General features: G+C 39.2%; 1 protein-coding gene across 2 annotated transcripts in view; it reads right to left on the reverse strand.

The window, feature by feature from the left end:
- Nucleotides 1–15880, reverse strand: part of CHUK (component of inhibitor of nuclear factor kappa B kinase complex) — a 42579-nt gene that overhangs the window by 22197 nt on the left and 4502 nt on the right. For both annotated transcript variants that reach the window (XR_012512916.1, XM_010333190.3), the window contains exons 3-9: nt 12989–13103; nt 12240–12309; nt 11340–11428; nt 9176–9265; nt 8913–9037; nt 8619–8726; nt 7902–8037 (exon numbers count right to left, since the gene is read on the reverse strand). Coding sequence is in view for 1 of the 2 variants with exons in the window: in XM_010333190.3 (XP_010331492.1) it covers nt 7902–8037; nt 8619–8726; nt 8913–9037; nt 9176–9265; nt 11340–11428; nt 12240–12309; nt 12989–13103 (733 nt within the window). In the remaining variant the exon portion in view is untranslated. The remainder of the gene's footprint in view (nt 1–7901; nt 8038–8618; nt 8727–8912; nt 9038–9175; nt 9266–11339; nt 11429–12239; nt 12310–12988; nt 13104–15880) is intronic.

Below are 15880 nucleotides of genomic sequence, written 5' to 3' on the forward strand. Positions count from 1 at the left end.
CTCCAGCCTGGGCTACAGAGCAAGACTGTCTCAAAAAAAAAAAAAAGAAAGAAAGAAAAGCCATACAAAATTAATGCCTACATTTCTCTAAGCCTTACACTGACTAGTATATGCAAATGACTAAAATCCTCTCTGCTGAAAATCCTTACTACAAAGGGAAAGCATTAATCCAAGGCCACTATTATTTCTTTTTTCCCTTTACAACACAAATTTGAATTGATGTTTTCAAACACACAAAACTATAGACAATAGTATAAGCCCCCTCTGAACCCTGTGAATGCCTCGCTTAGTTTCAACCATCATTTACATAGAGCCCATCTTTCATCTGTCATAGCCCCCTCTCCTGATTTACTATTTTATCTTTTAAATATTTTATTTTGTGACTTTAATTTTGACATATAAAAATTTTACACATTTGAGGTATACAACTGGCTATTTTGATATACATTGTGAAATTATCACGTTTCAGCTAATTAATATATCTGTCACCTCTTTGTAGTTGTCATTTCTGTACCTTTTCTTTTGCTGCCATAATTTTTGGACCTTTTGATCATCATCTCTACATACACCCCCACCTCCCTGCAGCCCCTGGCAACTATGATCCTACTGTCTGCTTCTGTAAGTTTAACTATTATAGATTCCACATATAAGTAAGATCATGCAGTATCTCTTTTTCTGTGTCTTGCTTATTTTACTTAGCATGTCCTCCAGGTTCATCCACATTGCCCTAAATCGCAGAATTTCCTTCTTTTTCTTAAGGTTAAATACTATTCCACTGTGTATATATACCACCTTTTCCCTATCCATTCATCTGTCAAAGGACATTTAGGTTGTTTCCGTATCTTTACTATTGTGAATCATGCTGCAATGAACATGGGATTGCAAGTATCTCTTCACAATCCTACTTTAAAATCCTTTGGATATACACCCAGAAGTGAGATTGCTGAATCTTACAGTTCTACTTTTTTTTTTAAGATAGAGTCTTGCTCTGTCACCCAGGCTGGGGTGCAGTGGTGCGATCTCAGCTGTAACCTCCACCTCCTGGGTTCAAGCAATTCTCCTGCCTCAGCCTACTAAGTAGCTGGGGTTAGAGATGTGTACCACGATGCCCAGCTAATTTTTGTAAGTTTAGTTGAGACAGGGTTTCCACATGTTGCCCAAGCTGGTCTTGAACTCCTGGCCTCACATGACCTGCCTGCCTCAGCTTCCTAAAGTGCTGCGATTACAGGCGTGAGCCGCCGCACCCAGCCAGTAGTTCTGTTTTTAATTTTGAGGAACCTTTATACTGTTTACCACAATAGCTGTAATAATTTACATTCCCACCAACAGTATACAAAGGATTCCTTTTCTCCCACATCCTCACTAACACTTATCTTTTTTCTTTTTAATAATAGCCATCCTAACAGGTTGGGGTGATATATTAATGTGGTTTTTATTTGCATTTCCCTGATGCTAAGAGTTGTTGAGCACCTTTTCACATGTTTGTTGGCCACCTGAATTTCTTCTTTTGAGAAGTGTCTATTTTAGGTCCTTTGCACATTTTTAACTGGATTATTTACATTTTTGGTATTGAGTTGCATGAGTTCCTTATAAATTTAAGATACTAATTTCTTATTGGATATATAGTGTGCAAATATCTTTTCCCAATCCATGGGTTGCTTTTTCATTTTGTTGATTTGTTTCCTTTACTGTACACTTTTTAGTTTGAAGGCCCACTATTATTTATACTTGGAAATCCTAACATAGATGCCCAAATAAGTGATGCTACGAATACTAAACTGAGGCAGGGCATGGGGGCTCACGCCTATGATCCCAGCACTTTGGGATTACAAGGAGGGCGGATCACTTAGAGTCAGGAGTCCGAGACCAGTCTGGCCAACATGATGAAACCTGCTCTCTACTAAAAATACAAAAATTAGCTGGGCTAGATGGCATAACACCTGTAATCCCTGCTACTCGGAAGGCTGAAGCAGAATTGCCTAAACCTGGGAGACCAAGGCTGCAGTCAGCCAAGATCACACCACTGCACTCCAGGCATCAGAGTGAGATTCCCTCTCAAAAAAGAAAGACGGGGCCATGTGCAGTGGCTCATTGACTGTAATCCAGCATTTTGGGAGGCCAAGGTGGGTGGGTCATGAGGTCAAGAGATCAAGACCATCCTGGCCAACATGGTGAAACCCCATCTCTACTAAAAACACAAAAATTAGCCAGGCATGTTGGCAGACGCCTATGGTCCCAGCTACTCGGGAGGCTGAAGCAGGAGAATCACTTGAACCTGGGAGGCAGATGCTGCAATGAGCTGAGATTATGCCACTGCACTCCAGCCTAGCAACAGAGCAAGACTCTGTCTCAAAAAAAGAAAAAAAAAAAAGAGGATACCGAACATTCCAAACACAAAGAAATGATATTTGCGATGATGGATATGCCAATTACCTGATCCGATCACTATGCAGTATATGTACTGAAACATCACTATTTACCCCATAAATATGTACAATTATTTTCTAATTTAAAAAATTAGGCTGGGCACGATGGCTTACACCTGTAAGCCCAGCACTGTGAGGAGCCGAGACAGGTAGATTGCTTGAGGACAGGAGTTTGGGACCATCCTGGCCAACATGGCAAAAACCCATCTCTACAAAAAATACAAAAAAATTAACCAGGCATGGTGGCACACACCTGTAATCCCAACTACTTGGGAGGCTTAGGTATGAGAGAATCACTTGAGCCTGGAAGGTGAAGGTTGCAGTACCGCAAGATCGTGCCATAGTACTCCACTCTGATGACAGAAAACAACTCTATCTCAAAAATAAATAAATAAATAAATAAATAAATAAATAAATGAAACTTAAAAGCATATTAACAAATTTTGTTTGTTTTTGGGACAGAGTCTCACTCTGTCACCTGGGCTGGAGTACAGTGGTGTGATCTCGACTCACTGCAGCCCCCACCTCCCGGGTTCAAGCAACTCTCCTGCTTCAGGCTCCTGAGTAGCTGGGACTACAGGCATGCACCACCATCCCTGGCTAATTTTTTATGTTTAGTAGAGACAGGGTTTCGCCCTGTTGGCCAGGCTGGTCTCAAACTCCTGACCTCAAGTGATCTACCTGCCTTTGCTTCCCAAAGTGCTAGGATTACAGGCATGAGCCACTGTTCCTGTATTAACAAAATTTTCAAAATGAAATATCAAACTGTTTTTATAACCTAAAGCTGATCCTTTTCATGTGAATTCCAAATGTCATAACACGATTGCTAGTATTTCTCTTATTAAGAGCCTTTCCTTTAATATAAATCTGTATTTTATTTTTTTTAGACAGAGTCTCACTCTGTTGCTCAGGCTGAAGTGCAGTGGCAAGATCTGGGTTCATTGCAACCTCCATCTCCTAGCTACAGGCAATTCTCCTACCTCAGCCTCCTGAGTAGCTGGGATTGCAGGCATGTGCCACCATGCCCAGCTAATTTTTGTATTTTTAGTAGAGATGGGGTTTCACTGTGTTGGTCAGGCTGATCTCGAACTCCTGACTTCATGATCCACCCACCTCGGCCTCCCAAAGTACCTGGATTACAGGCATGAGCCACCACACCTGGCCTTAATAGAAATCTTTTATGTTTAAAAGGGGAGTAGTCTTCAAAACTGACGTGGATTTACAATACAACTATACTACCTGAGACTTTCCATGCCTTCCCCATTGTAGGCAGATTTCACGCTATGACAGCTGCCACTAGTAGCAATAGCAGAGACTTAGGATGAAAATCCTATACTGGACATCTACTTTCACACAGGATGTTAGTGTATGGCATCACGGCATCCCACTACCAAAGTTCCAGGCCAGAGGAGAACAAAAGAAAGAAAGAGGAAATACAACCTAAATTTATCTTTTTGTTCATTCAAATATTTAATCAGTACCTACTATTGGTAGGCACATACTAAGTATGTTGTAATGGTGGCAGTGGGTATACAAACTGAGTATCTTATGATCCTTGCCCTCCATACAGTTATTGTCAAACAGAAGATATTAAGATGTACTAACAGAACTAAAATACCAGGCAACATGTGATAGGTGTTATACTCAATTGAAAATATCATACACTTGGCAGGAGGAAATGGGTACTTCATAAAGGAGGCACTACCTGAGCTAAACTTTGAAATGGAAGAAAGACTGGAATGGGGAAAGACTGAAAAAAAAAATTCCTTTAGGCAGAAAACAGGTGGGCAGACACAGAAAGGTGGAAAGGGATGGGAATAATCAGAGGATACAATTAATCCAGTTCAAATGTACCTAAAATGATGCCCTCTCAGGGCATTAGTAAGACATAAGTCCAGAAGTGTAGGTTGATATGAAACCAAGATAGGTTTTGAGTACCAATGTAAGGTTCTGGACTTTATTTGGTAAGTGAAAGAGAACTATGGAAGCCTTTCTAAATTGAGAACCTGGTAAGCTCTGAATTGTTAAGATATTCAAAAGATAAATTTGATTAAGTAATTGGATATATTGATTGAAGAAAAAGGAAGAGTCAAGACAGCCAGTTTCCCACGTGGGTAACTACAAAGGTGACAGTGCAAATAAGAGGTGTTGGAAAGCTACAGAGGTAGATTTAATGGGGCCGGGTGTGGAGACTCATGCCTGTAATTCCAGCACTTTGGAAGGCTGAGGCACACAGATCACCTGTCAAGGGTTCAAGACCAACCTAGCCAACATGGCGAAACTCCGTCTCTACTAAAAATACAAAAATCAGCTGGATGTGGTGGTGGGTGCCTGTAATCCCAGCTACTCAGGAGGCTAAGGCAGGAGAATCACTTGAACCCAGGAAGCAGAGGTTGCAGTGAGCCAAGATTATAAGACAGAGTGCAGCTCCATCCCAGAAAACAAAACAAACAAAGAAGTAGATTTAATGGACAGAACAAATAGGTCCAGTTTTTAGTAAACTGTTAAGTGCCAGTGGACCAGCCAGGTAGTACAGTTATATAGCAGTTTTAAGTCCTGGCAGAAAAGTCATCGCTGCGGAAATAAATAACTTCAGGAGTTATCCATATATAGTTTACAGTTGCCTAAGAAAAGAAAAGAAATGTAATGGAAAAAGAGAGAACCAAGAAGAGACTCAGAATATAGTTATATTTGGGGGCATGAAAGAGGAGGTAAAGAAAAAAAATAATTAAATGCTGTTATTTCACCATTATTTTCAGTGGTAGGTTTAGTACACTTTTTTCAACTCTTCTGCATATCTAAAGATTTTCCTAATAAACAGTTGGAAAATATGCATACAATCAGACTCGCTAAGCGATTTTTTAAAAGGGAAATATTTCAGTAACTGTTTTGTTGCTTCCTTTTTAAAGTGAAAAACAGACATCATTCCTTTCTTGTACTATATACATAAACATTTTAGGAAAATGTCTTACAATATCAAGCTGTTTTGCAGTTCATGCTTTTATACTTTTGCTCATGATGCTCTGCTGCCTATAAATCTCTCCTGCCTCCAACTTTTCCCTAAAAACTCTCATTCTTCAAAATTCAGTCCTATTACCATGTCTAACAAGCAACCCTGAAGCTTCTTGAACTACTATAAATAGTACCTTACACACACCTTATTCTATACAACCTCATAATAATATTGATGCTTTGAGAAAGATATTACTGTCCTTGAGATAGAGACAATATTTGCTCAGGTTCACAGACAGGTGAATGGTGGTGCTGCAAACTGAATTTAAGTCTGTAAACTACAAACTCCATAATGTGAACTCTTTCCCCGTGCCGTATAACGAGAGGCTCACAGATGCCCTTCAAAGCAGAAATGATGCTACAATTCCTATGACAAGTATGAAAAAAATGTGAGATGTGGTTCATGCATAACCAAAATGTTTCAGAGGCAACACAGAACTAAAGTCCTGCTTTGCTAACACACTGAGGGATGATTTATTCTTTGGTACAGTAGAAGAAAACCAAATCAAGAAGCCAGGTATATTTTCAGTGTTAGCCAAGAAGGACATCCACATGGCTTCAAGTTTCTGTTTAATCAAGTATGCCAAAGTCAGGCACGGTGGCTCGCATATGTGAGCCCAGCACTTTGGGAAGCTGAGTTAGGAGGATCACTTGAGGCCAGAGTTCAAAACCAGCCTGGGCAACATAACAAGACCCCATTTCTACCAAAAATTTAAAAATTAGTCAGGAGAGGTGGCGCACACCTATAGTCCCATTTACTCTGGAGGCTAAGACAGGAGGATCACTTGAGCTCAGGAGTTCCAGATTCAAGTGAGCTATCTTGCCATGCACTCCAACATTACATGATTATAATTTCTCATTTCAATTTTACAAACCATGTTTACTAAGAACAATCAACAGAAATGGAAAGACTATAGATGATAGTTGTTTCTGGGTGTACTGCATAATAAAACTATCTATAGCTTTCATTCATACCAATAAATAATTTACTGAGAACCTGATACAGGCCCTGCTCTGTGCAAAATGCCATGGTTAGGATGGGTAGGGTGGGTGATTGCTAATAAAAGTAGTAAAACAATCCCAACATTGAAGAAGACAACAATCTATATGAAGATGCATGAATGGAAGATGAAAATCAAATATAGCCTTTAAACAACAAATTGTGTGGCAGAGACCATTTAAAGAAAAGCTCTTGAAGATAGGCCAGTGTAGGTGAGGAGATACACGGAAATGGAGATCATACTAGGCAGAAGGATAGCATCTGTCAGAACACAAAAGTAGATAATAGGTTTGAGGCATAAGGAGCAGTAACAAGCTGGTCTTGCATGAGGTACAGGTTAAGAGAAACAGGTACAAGGCAAAACGTGGTTAGGGAAAGCCCCCACAAAAAGCCAAGCAGATCAGTTTACACTTGATTTGTCAAAAAAAAAAAAAAAAAAAGAAGAAGAACTATGTTAGTTTCTTGGGCAGAGCTACATTAGTTTCTTGAGCAGAAGAATAATAAAGCATTTTTAGAAGACAGGTAGTACATATTGAATGAACTATAAGTTAGGGAGTAAGTGCAGAGCTATGAAAGGCAGATAGGAGCCTTCTTTACCAAATCAAACCCAGTGATTAGACATAAATGAATAAGGATAATGGCAACAACATGGGAAAGGGTAAATAAAAGTTGTTTCAAAGGAGTAATCAACAAAGACCACAGAGAAGCAAAAAGAGAAAACTTCCTAAGAAATTTTTTAAAAATCAGCTCTAAGAATTTAATTTTCTTTTTCAAATAAGCATCAGGGCCGTATGCAGTGGCTCATGCCTGTAATCCCAGCATTGTGGGTGACCAAAGCAAGAAGATCACCTGAGGCCAACAGTTTGAGACCAGCCTGGCCAATGTAGTGAAACCTCATCTCTACTAAAAATACAAAAAATTAGCCAAGCGTGGTGGCATGCGCCTGTGTCCCACCTCCTAAGGTGGCTGAGGCAGGAGAATCACTTGAACCCGGGAGGCAGAGGTTGCAGTTAGCTGCCACTGCACTCCAGCCTAGGTGAAAGTGAGACCCTGTCTCAAAAAAAAAAAAGCCGGGCATGGTGGCTCAAGCCTGTAATCCCAGCACTTTGGGAGGCTGAGACAAGTGGATCAAGAGGTCAGGAGTTCGAGACCAGCCTGACCAACATGGTGAAACCTCGTCTCTACTAAAAATACAAAAATTAGCTGGGCGTAGTGGCATACGCCTGTAATCCCAGCTACTCAGGAGGCTGAGGCAGGAGAATTGCCTGAACCTGGGAGGCAGAGGTTACAGTGAGCCAAGATCGTGCCACTGCACTCCAGCCTGGGCGACAAAGTGAGACTTTGTCTCAGAAAAAAAAAAACCAACATCAGGAAAAGATTATTAAAATATATTTATGCTAATTTTCCAAATAAACTTGTTAATTTCAAAGCTGGTCTTACTCAGTAAACTCATTAAGACTAACCTTCAAATTCAAAATGTGATCCATTAATACAAAACATCTTGGCTGCTTCAAAGTAAGGTCAACAGGTCCTCCTCTCTGCTGAGGGTCCCAATTCAACATCAACTGTAGCCAGTTTTCCATGGGTTCTACTATTAAACTAGAAAACATACAAAATGGGGTGAAAATGAAATCGTTATGTTCCAATTTTGGTTTACACTGTTAGAAAGGTAATTTTGTAGGTTATCCATTTCCTTTCCCACATCACTTGTCTGTACCATTTCATAACTTACTTTCAAATAATTCATGAAATGACAGGGGACAAACTTTTTTCCATTAAAAACTATTCAAAACTCCACATGCAGTTACTGATAACTTCAACAATGAGTCCAAATCCATTCTGCAAAGAACCCATTTACTTCATTATCCTAAGAGCCTTCTTAGGACCTATGCCAATCAGTTAAATGGCAGTTCTTGTTTCCACTAGACCTGTGCTGTTCAATATGATAGCCACTAGTCCCAAGTGGCTATTTACAGTTACTGTTTATTCAAAATTCAGCTCTCTAGCCAGACTAGCTACCTGTCAAGTACTCAATAGCCTCATGTGGCCAACAAAGATATAGAAGATTTCTACATCATCACAGAAAGTTCTACTGGATAACCCAACTTGATAGAGACTCTATTATTCCTTTACAACTCTGGAGAAACTGAGGCGAACTTCCTAAACTAAAATATACTTACCTACAAAGGCTATTTGGTTGAGGTAAATGGCTACTAAACCGAACTTCTCCTGACATCTCTTCACATGCAAATATACACTTTGGATCCTTCTTCTTAATCTTCTCATGCCTATAAAAACAAAAGCTATCTCAGTTGACAACTTGATTTTCACAAATACTCTAAGATTTCTTGACATTTAATTATATTCAATTGTACATTTCAAAGGGAATTAAACAATTAAAGAAAAAAAATATCAGATAAATGAAAAAATTTCCATTCCCATTAAGCATGCCCAAGTTCTCATCCATTTCTTACCAGGTAAATGGCTGCAGATGATGCAAAAAAGGCCTATATCCAGCAATACATTCAAATACCATCGTCCCAAAGCTCCAATAATCAACAGTGGCTGTGTAAGGCTTATTCTCAAAGAGCTCTGGGGCCTTCAAAAGAGAAAATGCTTTAAATACCAACACTGTATGGGAAAAGCTACTTTATTTTTGAACTACTATATTCATGATCTTCAGAAATAAGAGAACCCTATACACACTTAAAGTCAAAGAAACAATAAGGGGTCTCACCAGATACTGCAGTGTTCCCACAAAAGATGTACACAGACTTCCTTGATCAACATCTTTGGCATATCCTAGATCAATTATTTTATGTATTATCTGCAAAATAATAAGACAGAATAAGTATTAAATGGTAGAGAAATTTAAAAATGAAAGACAACAATAACCTTATAAGGCTGTAGAGAGGGTGGTGGTGAGGAACTTGGGCTCTGTGGTAACACAAATATACTGCAAGCCTGAGTGCCACCATTTAACTAGGCATGTGATCTACCAAGTTATTTAACTTGTCTCAGTAATCTAATTAAATGACTAACAGTCCCTACTTCACGGAATTGTTATTAGGATCCAGTGAAATAACGAAAGTAAAGAACATAACAGTGCTTGGTACATGGTAAAAACTAAATACAGGTGGGCTGTTTATTTTTATTTTGCTATATTCAAAATAAGCATGATCCATTAAACTGGAAAGTAAGGGTAAGGGTGACTTCTAAACTTGAAGAAGCATCATACTTCTTTTGTTTTGTTTTGTTTTGTTTTTGTTTTTGTTTGTTTTTTTTTTTGAGACGGAGTTTCGCTCTTGTTACCCAGGCTGGAGTGCAATGGCGCAATCTCGGCTCACCGCAACCTCCGCCTCCTGGGTTCAAGCAATTCTCCTGCCTCAGCCTCCTGAGTAGCTGGGATTACAGGCACATGCCACCATGCCCAGCTAATTTTTTGTATTTTTAGTAGAGACGGGGTTTCACCATGTTGACCAGGATGGTCTCGATCTCTCGACCTCATGATCCACCCGCCTCGGCCTCCCAAAGTGCTGGGATTACAGGCTTGAGCCACCGCGCCCGGCCGCATCATACTTCTTAGAGTGGATTAAATGTAAGTAAATGCTTAGATCTAACTTCAAGAATGTCCTGAAGTCTTTGGATTTAAAAAAAAAAAAAAAAAAGCAAAGATATTTGGTGCCAAGCGTGCATGAAAGGTTCCTAAGAGAAGAAGCATCACCAAGGTTCCAACACTTCCAACAGACAAACAACTATCTTCACTAAGTAAAGACACAGCACACAACTCAATGCAAGGTTCAGACTCTTGGCTTTTAAGTCTTTTTTGGAGTGGAATTTAGATGTTGGGAACAAGAAAACTGCTTAAATTACTAATGAAATGAACATTTTAAGAGTCAATTCACAATTTCTGGTTCTTCTCCAGATGATTCATTTAAACTGGGGGAAGGAAAATAAGTTTTAAAAATATACGGGCCAGGCGCTGTAGCTCACGCCTGTAATCCTAGCACTTTGGAAGGCCGAGGTGGATGAATCACCTGAGGTCAGGAGTTCAAGACCAGCCTGGCCATGGTGAAACCCCATCTTTAAAAAAAAAAAAAGTAATATTTTTCTGTTTATATTTTAACAAATATAAGAGAAAAAAAAAAGAAAAAAGAAATGAAAAAAATATATACATACTTTTTTTTCCTTTTTTCTTTTTGAGACGATGTTTCACTCTTGTTGCCCAGGCTGGAGTGCAATGGGATGATCTTGGCTCATCGCAACCTCCACCTCCCAGGTTCAAGCAATTCTCCTGCCTCAGCCCCGAGTAGCTGGGATTACAGGCATACACCACCACATCCGGCTAATTTTCTATTTTTTAGCAGGGATGGGGTTTCTCCATGTTGGTCAGGCTAGTCTTGAACTCTCGACCACCTCAGGTGATCCACCTACCTTGGCCTCCCAAAGTGCTGGGATTACAGGTGTTAGCCACCACACCTGGCTCTTTTTTTTCTTAAAGTGGACCCAGGATGTGTGGTGTATGTGTTTTAGATGTGCTTCGTAAGAATAAAATAGTAAGAGTTAACATATTATGTATTCACTGACTATATCTCTGATAGATACTAGGCTGGAAAAAGTGACATAAATGAGACAGGTGAAGTCTAGGAGCTGGGATAAGTATGAAAAATGAAAAAAAAAAAAAAAAAAAAAAAAGAAAGGTACAGTTCCTTCTCTAATGGAACCACTGTTTAGCAGAAAAGACAAGAGAACTAAACACAAAACTACAGTTCAGTGTGGTGAGGACTGAAATGGAAAAAGAGTGTTATGGGCATACAACAAAGACACCAAAGCTCAAGGACTAACTATATCAGAGAGACTATATTCAGTAGGCATGAAACATTACTTTAGGTTTCACCTACCTTTCCACCAACATCCTGAAGAACTATGTTTTCAGGTTTTAGATCTCGATGTATAATTTTGTTTTCATGCAAATATCGAATGCCAGACCCTAAATAAAGTTTAAAGTATACTTTGAAGTAACAGAAAGCATTGAGTTAAAAGAAAAAGTCACCTCACATTTTGTACCAATCTGCTCTGATGCTCAAGTTTATATGGATCATTGTATCTACACAACTAATTTACAGTAGTTCAAATTTTCTTCACAGAAGAAAGTAACATTGAACAAACTACAAAGTTAAACTATATGCTCATATAACTAATTAGAATGAACATTAAATAGAAATTGAACAAGCAGTTGGAAAAATCCCTGTAACTCTTACAAGCCTCTTTCTCCCACCTAAATCACCCATTTCAACTGGGGTTTGGCCCTCATGACCTTAGAAAAGAGGCAAACAAAATATACAGGGAAACAAATTATTGGTTTTTGAGGTTCCTCCGAAAGGTCAGATACTGGTTATCTTAGGAATTTTTCAGGAGTCATTCTGATTAAGCAGAGATTTTTCACCCTAAAGAGCTGACTTGAGAACCCATCCCTCAAGGAGATGCAATTCCACTATAAACAAAATTACTATGTCAATTTGGTAGGAGGGAGTGAAATTGAATAAGGTCTATTTTTTGTCAGCTACTGGAACATCTACTAGATGAAAAAAAAAAAAAAAAGACTCCTAGCCAAAAATAAATAATATCCTAGTTTTAATTTAGCATCAACAGTAATAGATTTTTATAACTTCTTACAGATGTTAAAATTCTATAGACTCTGTATAGTATTATCAATTCTCTTGAATTCCCAAAAAGACACAGAATCTTTTATGGACCAAAGGGCATTAAATTACAATGGTATTTTAATACTGATTACATACCTATATCACTTAGTAAAGAAAGTATCTGGCTTTCTTTAAGTCCACAACAATTTTCTGGTTTGTTGAGCAGCTAAAAATAGAAAGAAATCTAAAAATGTGTTCTGCAAATTGCTGCGCTGCAATAGTGACCACATTAATTACTGTAAGAGAATATTCAAATGAGAAAGTCATAATAAAATACAAGGGAATAAAATTACCAAATCCAAACTGAAGGCATATAAATTTCATAAGGCTCACAAAAGTAAAAAGAGGCAAAAAGCATTTGAAACTGGAAATGACTGACAAATCTCATGAATACATATAAACACAGATACATATAAAAACAGTCATACAGGCACATTTAAAATTAGGTAGAAAAGAAAGATCACAATACAGAAAACAACTTTTTAGAAGCACCTTAATCACCGAAATTTTTACCTAACACTATTGCTATAGACCCATCTTACAAACAGCAGCAACAAAAATGCATTTTCTAAATCAGGAGTCAACAAACATTTTCTGTAAGGAACCAGATCTTTAGGTTTTGCAAGTTACATAGTCTCTGTTCAAACTACTCAATTCTGCAGCCATAAGAAAGCAGCCACAGACAAAGTGTAAAGAAATGAATGTGGCTCTGTTCTAATAAAACTTTACTTATAAAACAGGAAGCAGACCACAGTTTTTCCAATTCTTATTCTAGTTTATTATGTGATTCAAACATTGCTAAAGTTTGTGATTTATCATCTCTCATCTCAAAACATCCACACTACCTTTCGGAGATCTCCTCCAGAACAGTATTCCATTGCTAGAAGAGGTACATCATGAATCAAAATATTCAATTCTTCAGGAACATCACAGGCCTTTACAACATTGGCATGGTTCAACCTAAATAAAACATTACAAGAAAAAAAAAGGGACTGGATTTGAAATGCTACTTAATTGTGGGGGGATGAAGAGGGGAGAAAGAAGATCAGTATTATTTATAATATTCTAATTTCTGATTTGTATAATTAAACATTGATTTTTAAAAGAAAATATACATAAAAATACCATCACTATTACATTTCTATGTGCCAAGCAGTAAGCACTTTACATATATTAACTCTATTACTTGTCACAATAATCCTGTTATAGGTAGATTTATTAATAATTTCACCAAACTGGAGAAAATTAAAGCACAAATTGGCTAAGTAAAAAGATCACACAGTGAGTAGGTAGTCAAGGATTCAAATCTGGCAGTCTAGGCTGGCTGCAGTGGCTAACACCTGTAATCCCAACAATTTGGGAGGCAGAGGTGGGAGGATTGCTTGAGGCCAAGAGTTCAAGATCAGCCTGGGTAACACAGTGAGACATAACCTCTACAAAAAAATTAAAACTTAGCCAGGTATGGTGGTGCATGCCTATAGTCCCAGCTACTCCAGAGGCTGAGGTGGGAGGATTGCTTGAGCCCAGGAGTTCAAGTCAAGCCTGGGTAACATAGCAAGACTACATCTCTTCAAACAAACAAACAAACAGAATTTCCATGTAAATGTAGGGCCTGAGAATTTATATTGGTAAGCTTTCCTGGTGATTCTGTCACATAGCCGAGTTTGAGAATCAAAATTTAAGCACATGTGTATACTGGAGTCAGAAAGCATTTATTTCAAATCCATACTTTACCAACCACCAGCTGAGTGCCTCTATACACCTCATTTACAAAATAATACTTAAAGACTGCTGTGATAACTGGAAGAATGATCTGAAAATTACTAATACACTATCTGTGGAAGTTTTAAAATGTCCACTTTTCCCTTTAAGAGCTTAACACTCCTTCCCTTGAATGTAGGCTGTACTTAATAACTCACTGTAACAAACAGAATGTGGTAGAAAAGAATGGAGTCTCACTTATGAGGGAAGATCATAAAAGACATGTCGGTTTTCATCTTGCTCAGTCTCTCAGATCACTCACTCACTCTGGGGAAAGCTAGCTTCTATGTCATGAAGATATTCAAGCTTCCCCATGAAGAGGCCCACGTAGTGAAGAACTGATGTTTGTGGCCAACAGTCATATAAGTGAGCATGGAAACAGATACTCCAGCCCCAGTCAAGCCTTTGGATTACTGCAGCTCCAACAATATCTTGAGATGTCTCAGGAGAGACTCTGAGGTAAAGTCACCCAGCTAAGTCACTCCCAAATTCCTAAGTCACAGAAACTAAAAAATACTAAATGTTTGCTATTTTAAGCCACCAAATGTTAGGGTAAATTTTTTTCTTATGAGATAGGAGTCTCACTCTGTTGCCCAGGCTGGAGTGCAGTGGCGCGATCTTGGCTCACCGTAACCTTTACCTCCTGGGTTCAAGCAATTCTTCTGCCTCAGCCTCCTAAGTAGCTGGGATTAGAGGTGTCCACCACCACACCTGGCTAATTTTTGTATTTTTAGTAGAGACGAGGTCTTACCATGTTGGCCAGGCTGGTCTCCAACTCCTGACCTCAGGTGATCCACCTGCCTCAGTCTCCCAAAGTACTGGGATTATAGGCATGAGCCACCACGCCCAGCTTTTTTTTTTTTTTTAAGACAAAGTTTTGCTCTTGTTGCCCAAGTTGGAGTGCAATGGTGCGATCTCGGCTCACTGCAGCCTCTGCCTCCCGGGTTCAAGCGATTCTCCTGTTATCAGCCTCCCAAGTAGCTGGGTTTACAGGTGTGCATCACCACGCCCAGCTAATTTTTTGTATTTTTAGTAGAAACAGGGTTTCACCATGTTAGCCAGGCTGACCTCAGGTGATGCGCTCGCCTCAGCCTCCCAAAGTGCTGGGATTACAGGCATGAGCCACTGCACCTAGCCATGTTGGGATAATTTTTTATGAAGCAATAGATACATTAACAAAAATAGGTAAAAAAGAAAGTAGACTAGTGATTATTGTTTAGTTAGAAAGTGTAATAGATGAGCATTGCCCAAGATCCAGAAGAAACAGATTCTGCCTTTAGAGAGCTGAGTCTCATAAATACCTAGCTGCCTTTTTTTTTCCTTTCAGACAGAGTCTTACTCTGTCACCCAGGCTGGAGTGCAGTGACACAATCTCAGCTCACTGCAATCTTCGCCTCCAGACTCAAGTAATTCTCCTGCCTCAACCTCCTGAGTAGCTGGGATTACTGGCACCCACCACCATGCCCGGCTAATTTTTGTATTTTTAGTAGAGAGAGGGTTTTGCCATGTTGGCCAAGCTGGTCTTGAACTCCTGACCTCAGGTGATCCACCTGGCTTAGCCTGCCAAAGTGCTGGAATTACAGGTGTGAGCCCCCATGCCCATCCCTAGCTGACTTCTGTTAACTTAAATGAAATACTTTTAAATTTTCATTGTGCTAAAATACACATAGCATACAACTTACCACCTTAACCATTTTTAAGTGTACAGTTTAGAGGAATCAAATACTTTCCTTTTTTTTTTTTTTTTTTTAAAAGACAAGGTCTTGCTCTGTCACCCAGGCTGGAGTACAGTGGTGTGATCTCAGCTCACTGTAGCCTCGACCTCCTGGGCTCAAGCAATCCTCCCTCCTCAGCCTCCTGAGGAGCTGGGACTACAGGCATGCACCACCACACCTGGCTATTTTTTCTATTTTTTGTAGAGATGGAGTTTTGCCATATTGCCGAACTCCTGAGCTCAAGCAATCCACCCACTTTGG

The sequence above is a fragment of the Saimiri boliviensis genome, chromosome 12, assembly GCF_048565385.1.
Source record: "Saimiri boliviensis isolate mSaiBol1 chromosome 12, mSaiBol1.pri, whole genome shotgun sequence".
NCBI lineage: Eukaryota > Metazoa > Chordata > Mammalia > Primates > Cebidae > Saimiri > Saimiri boliviensis.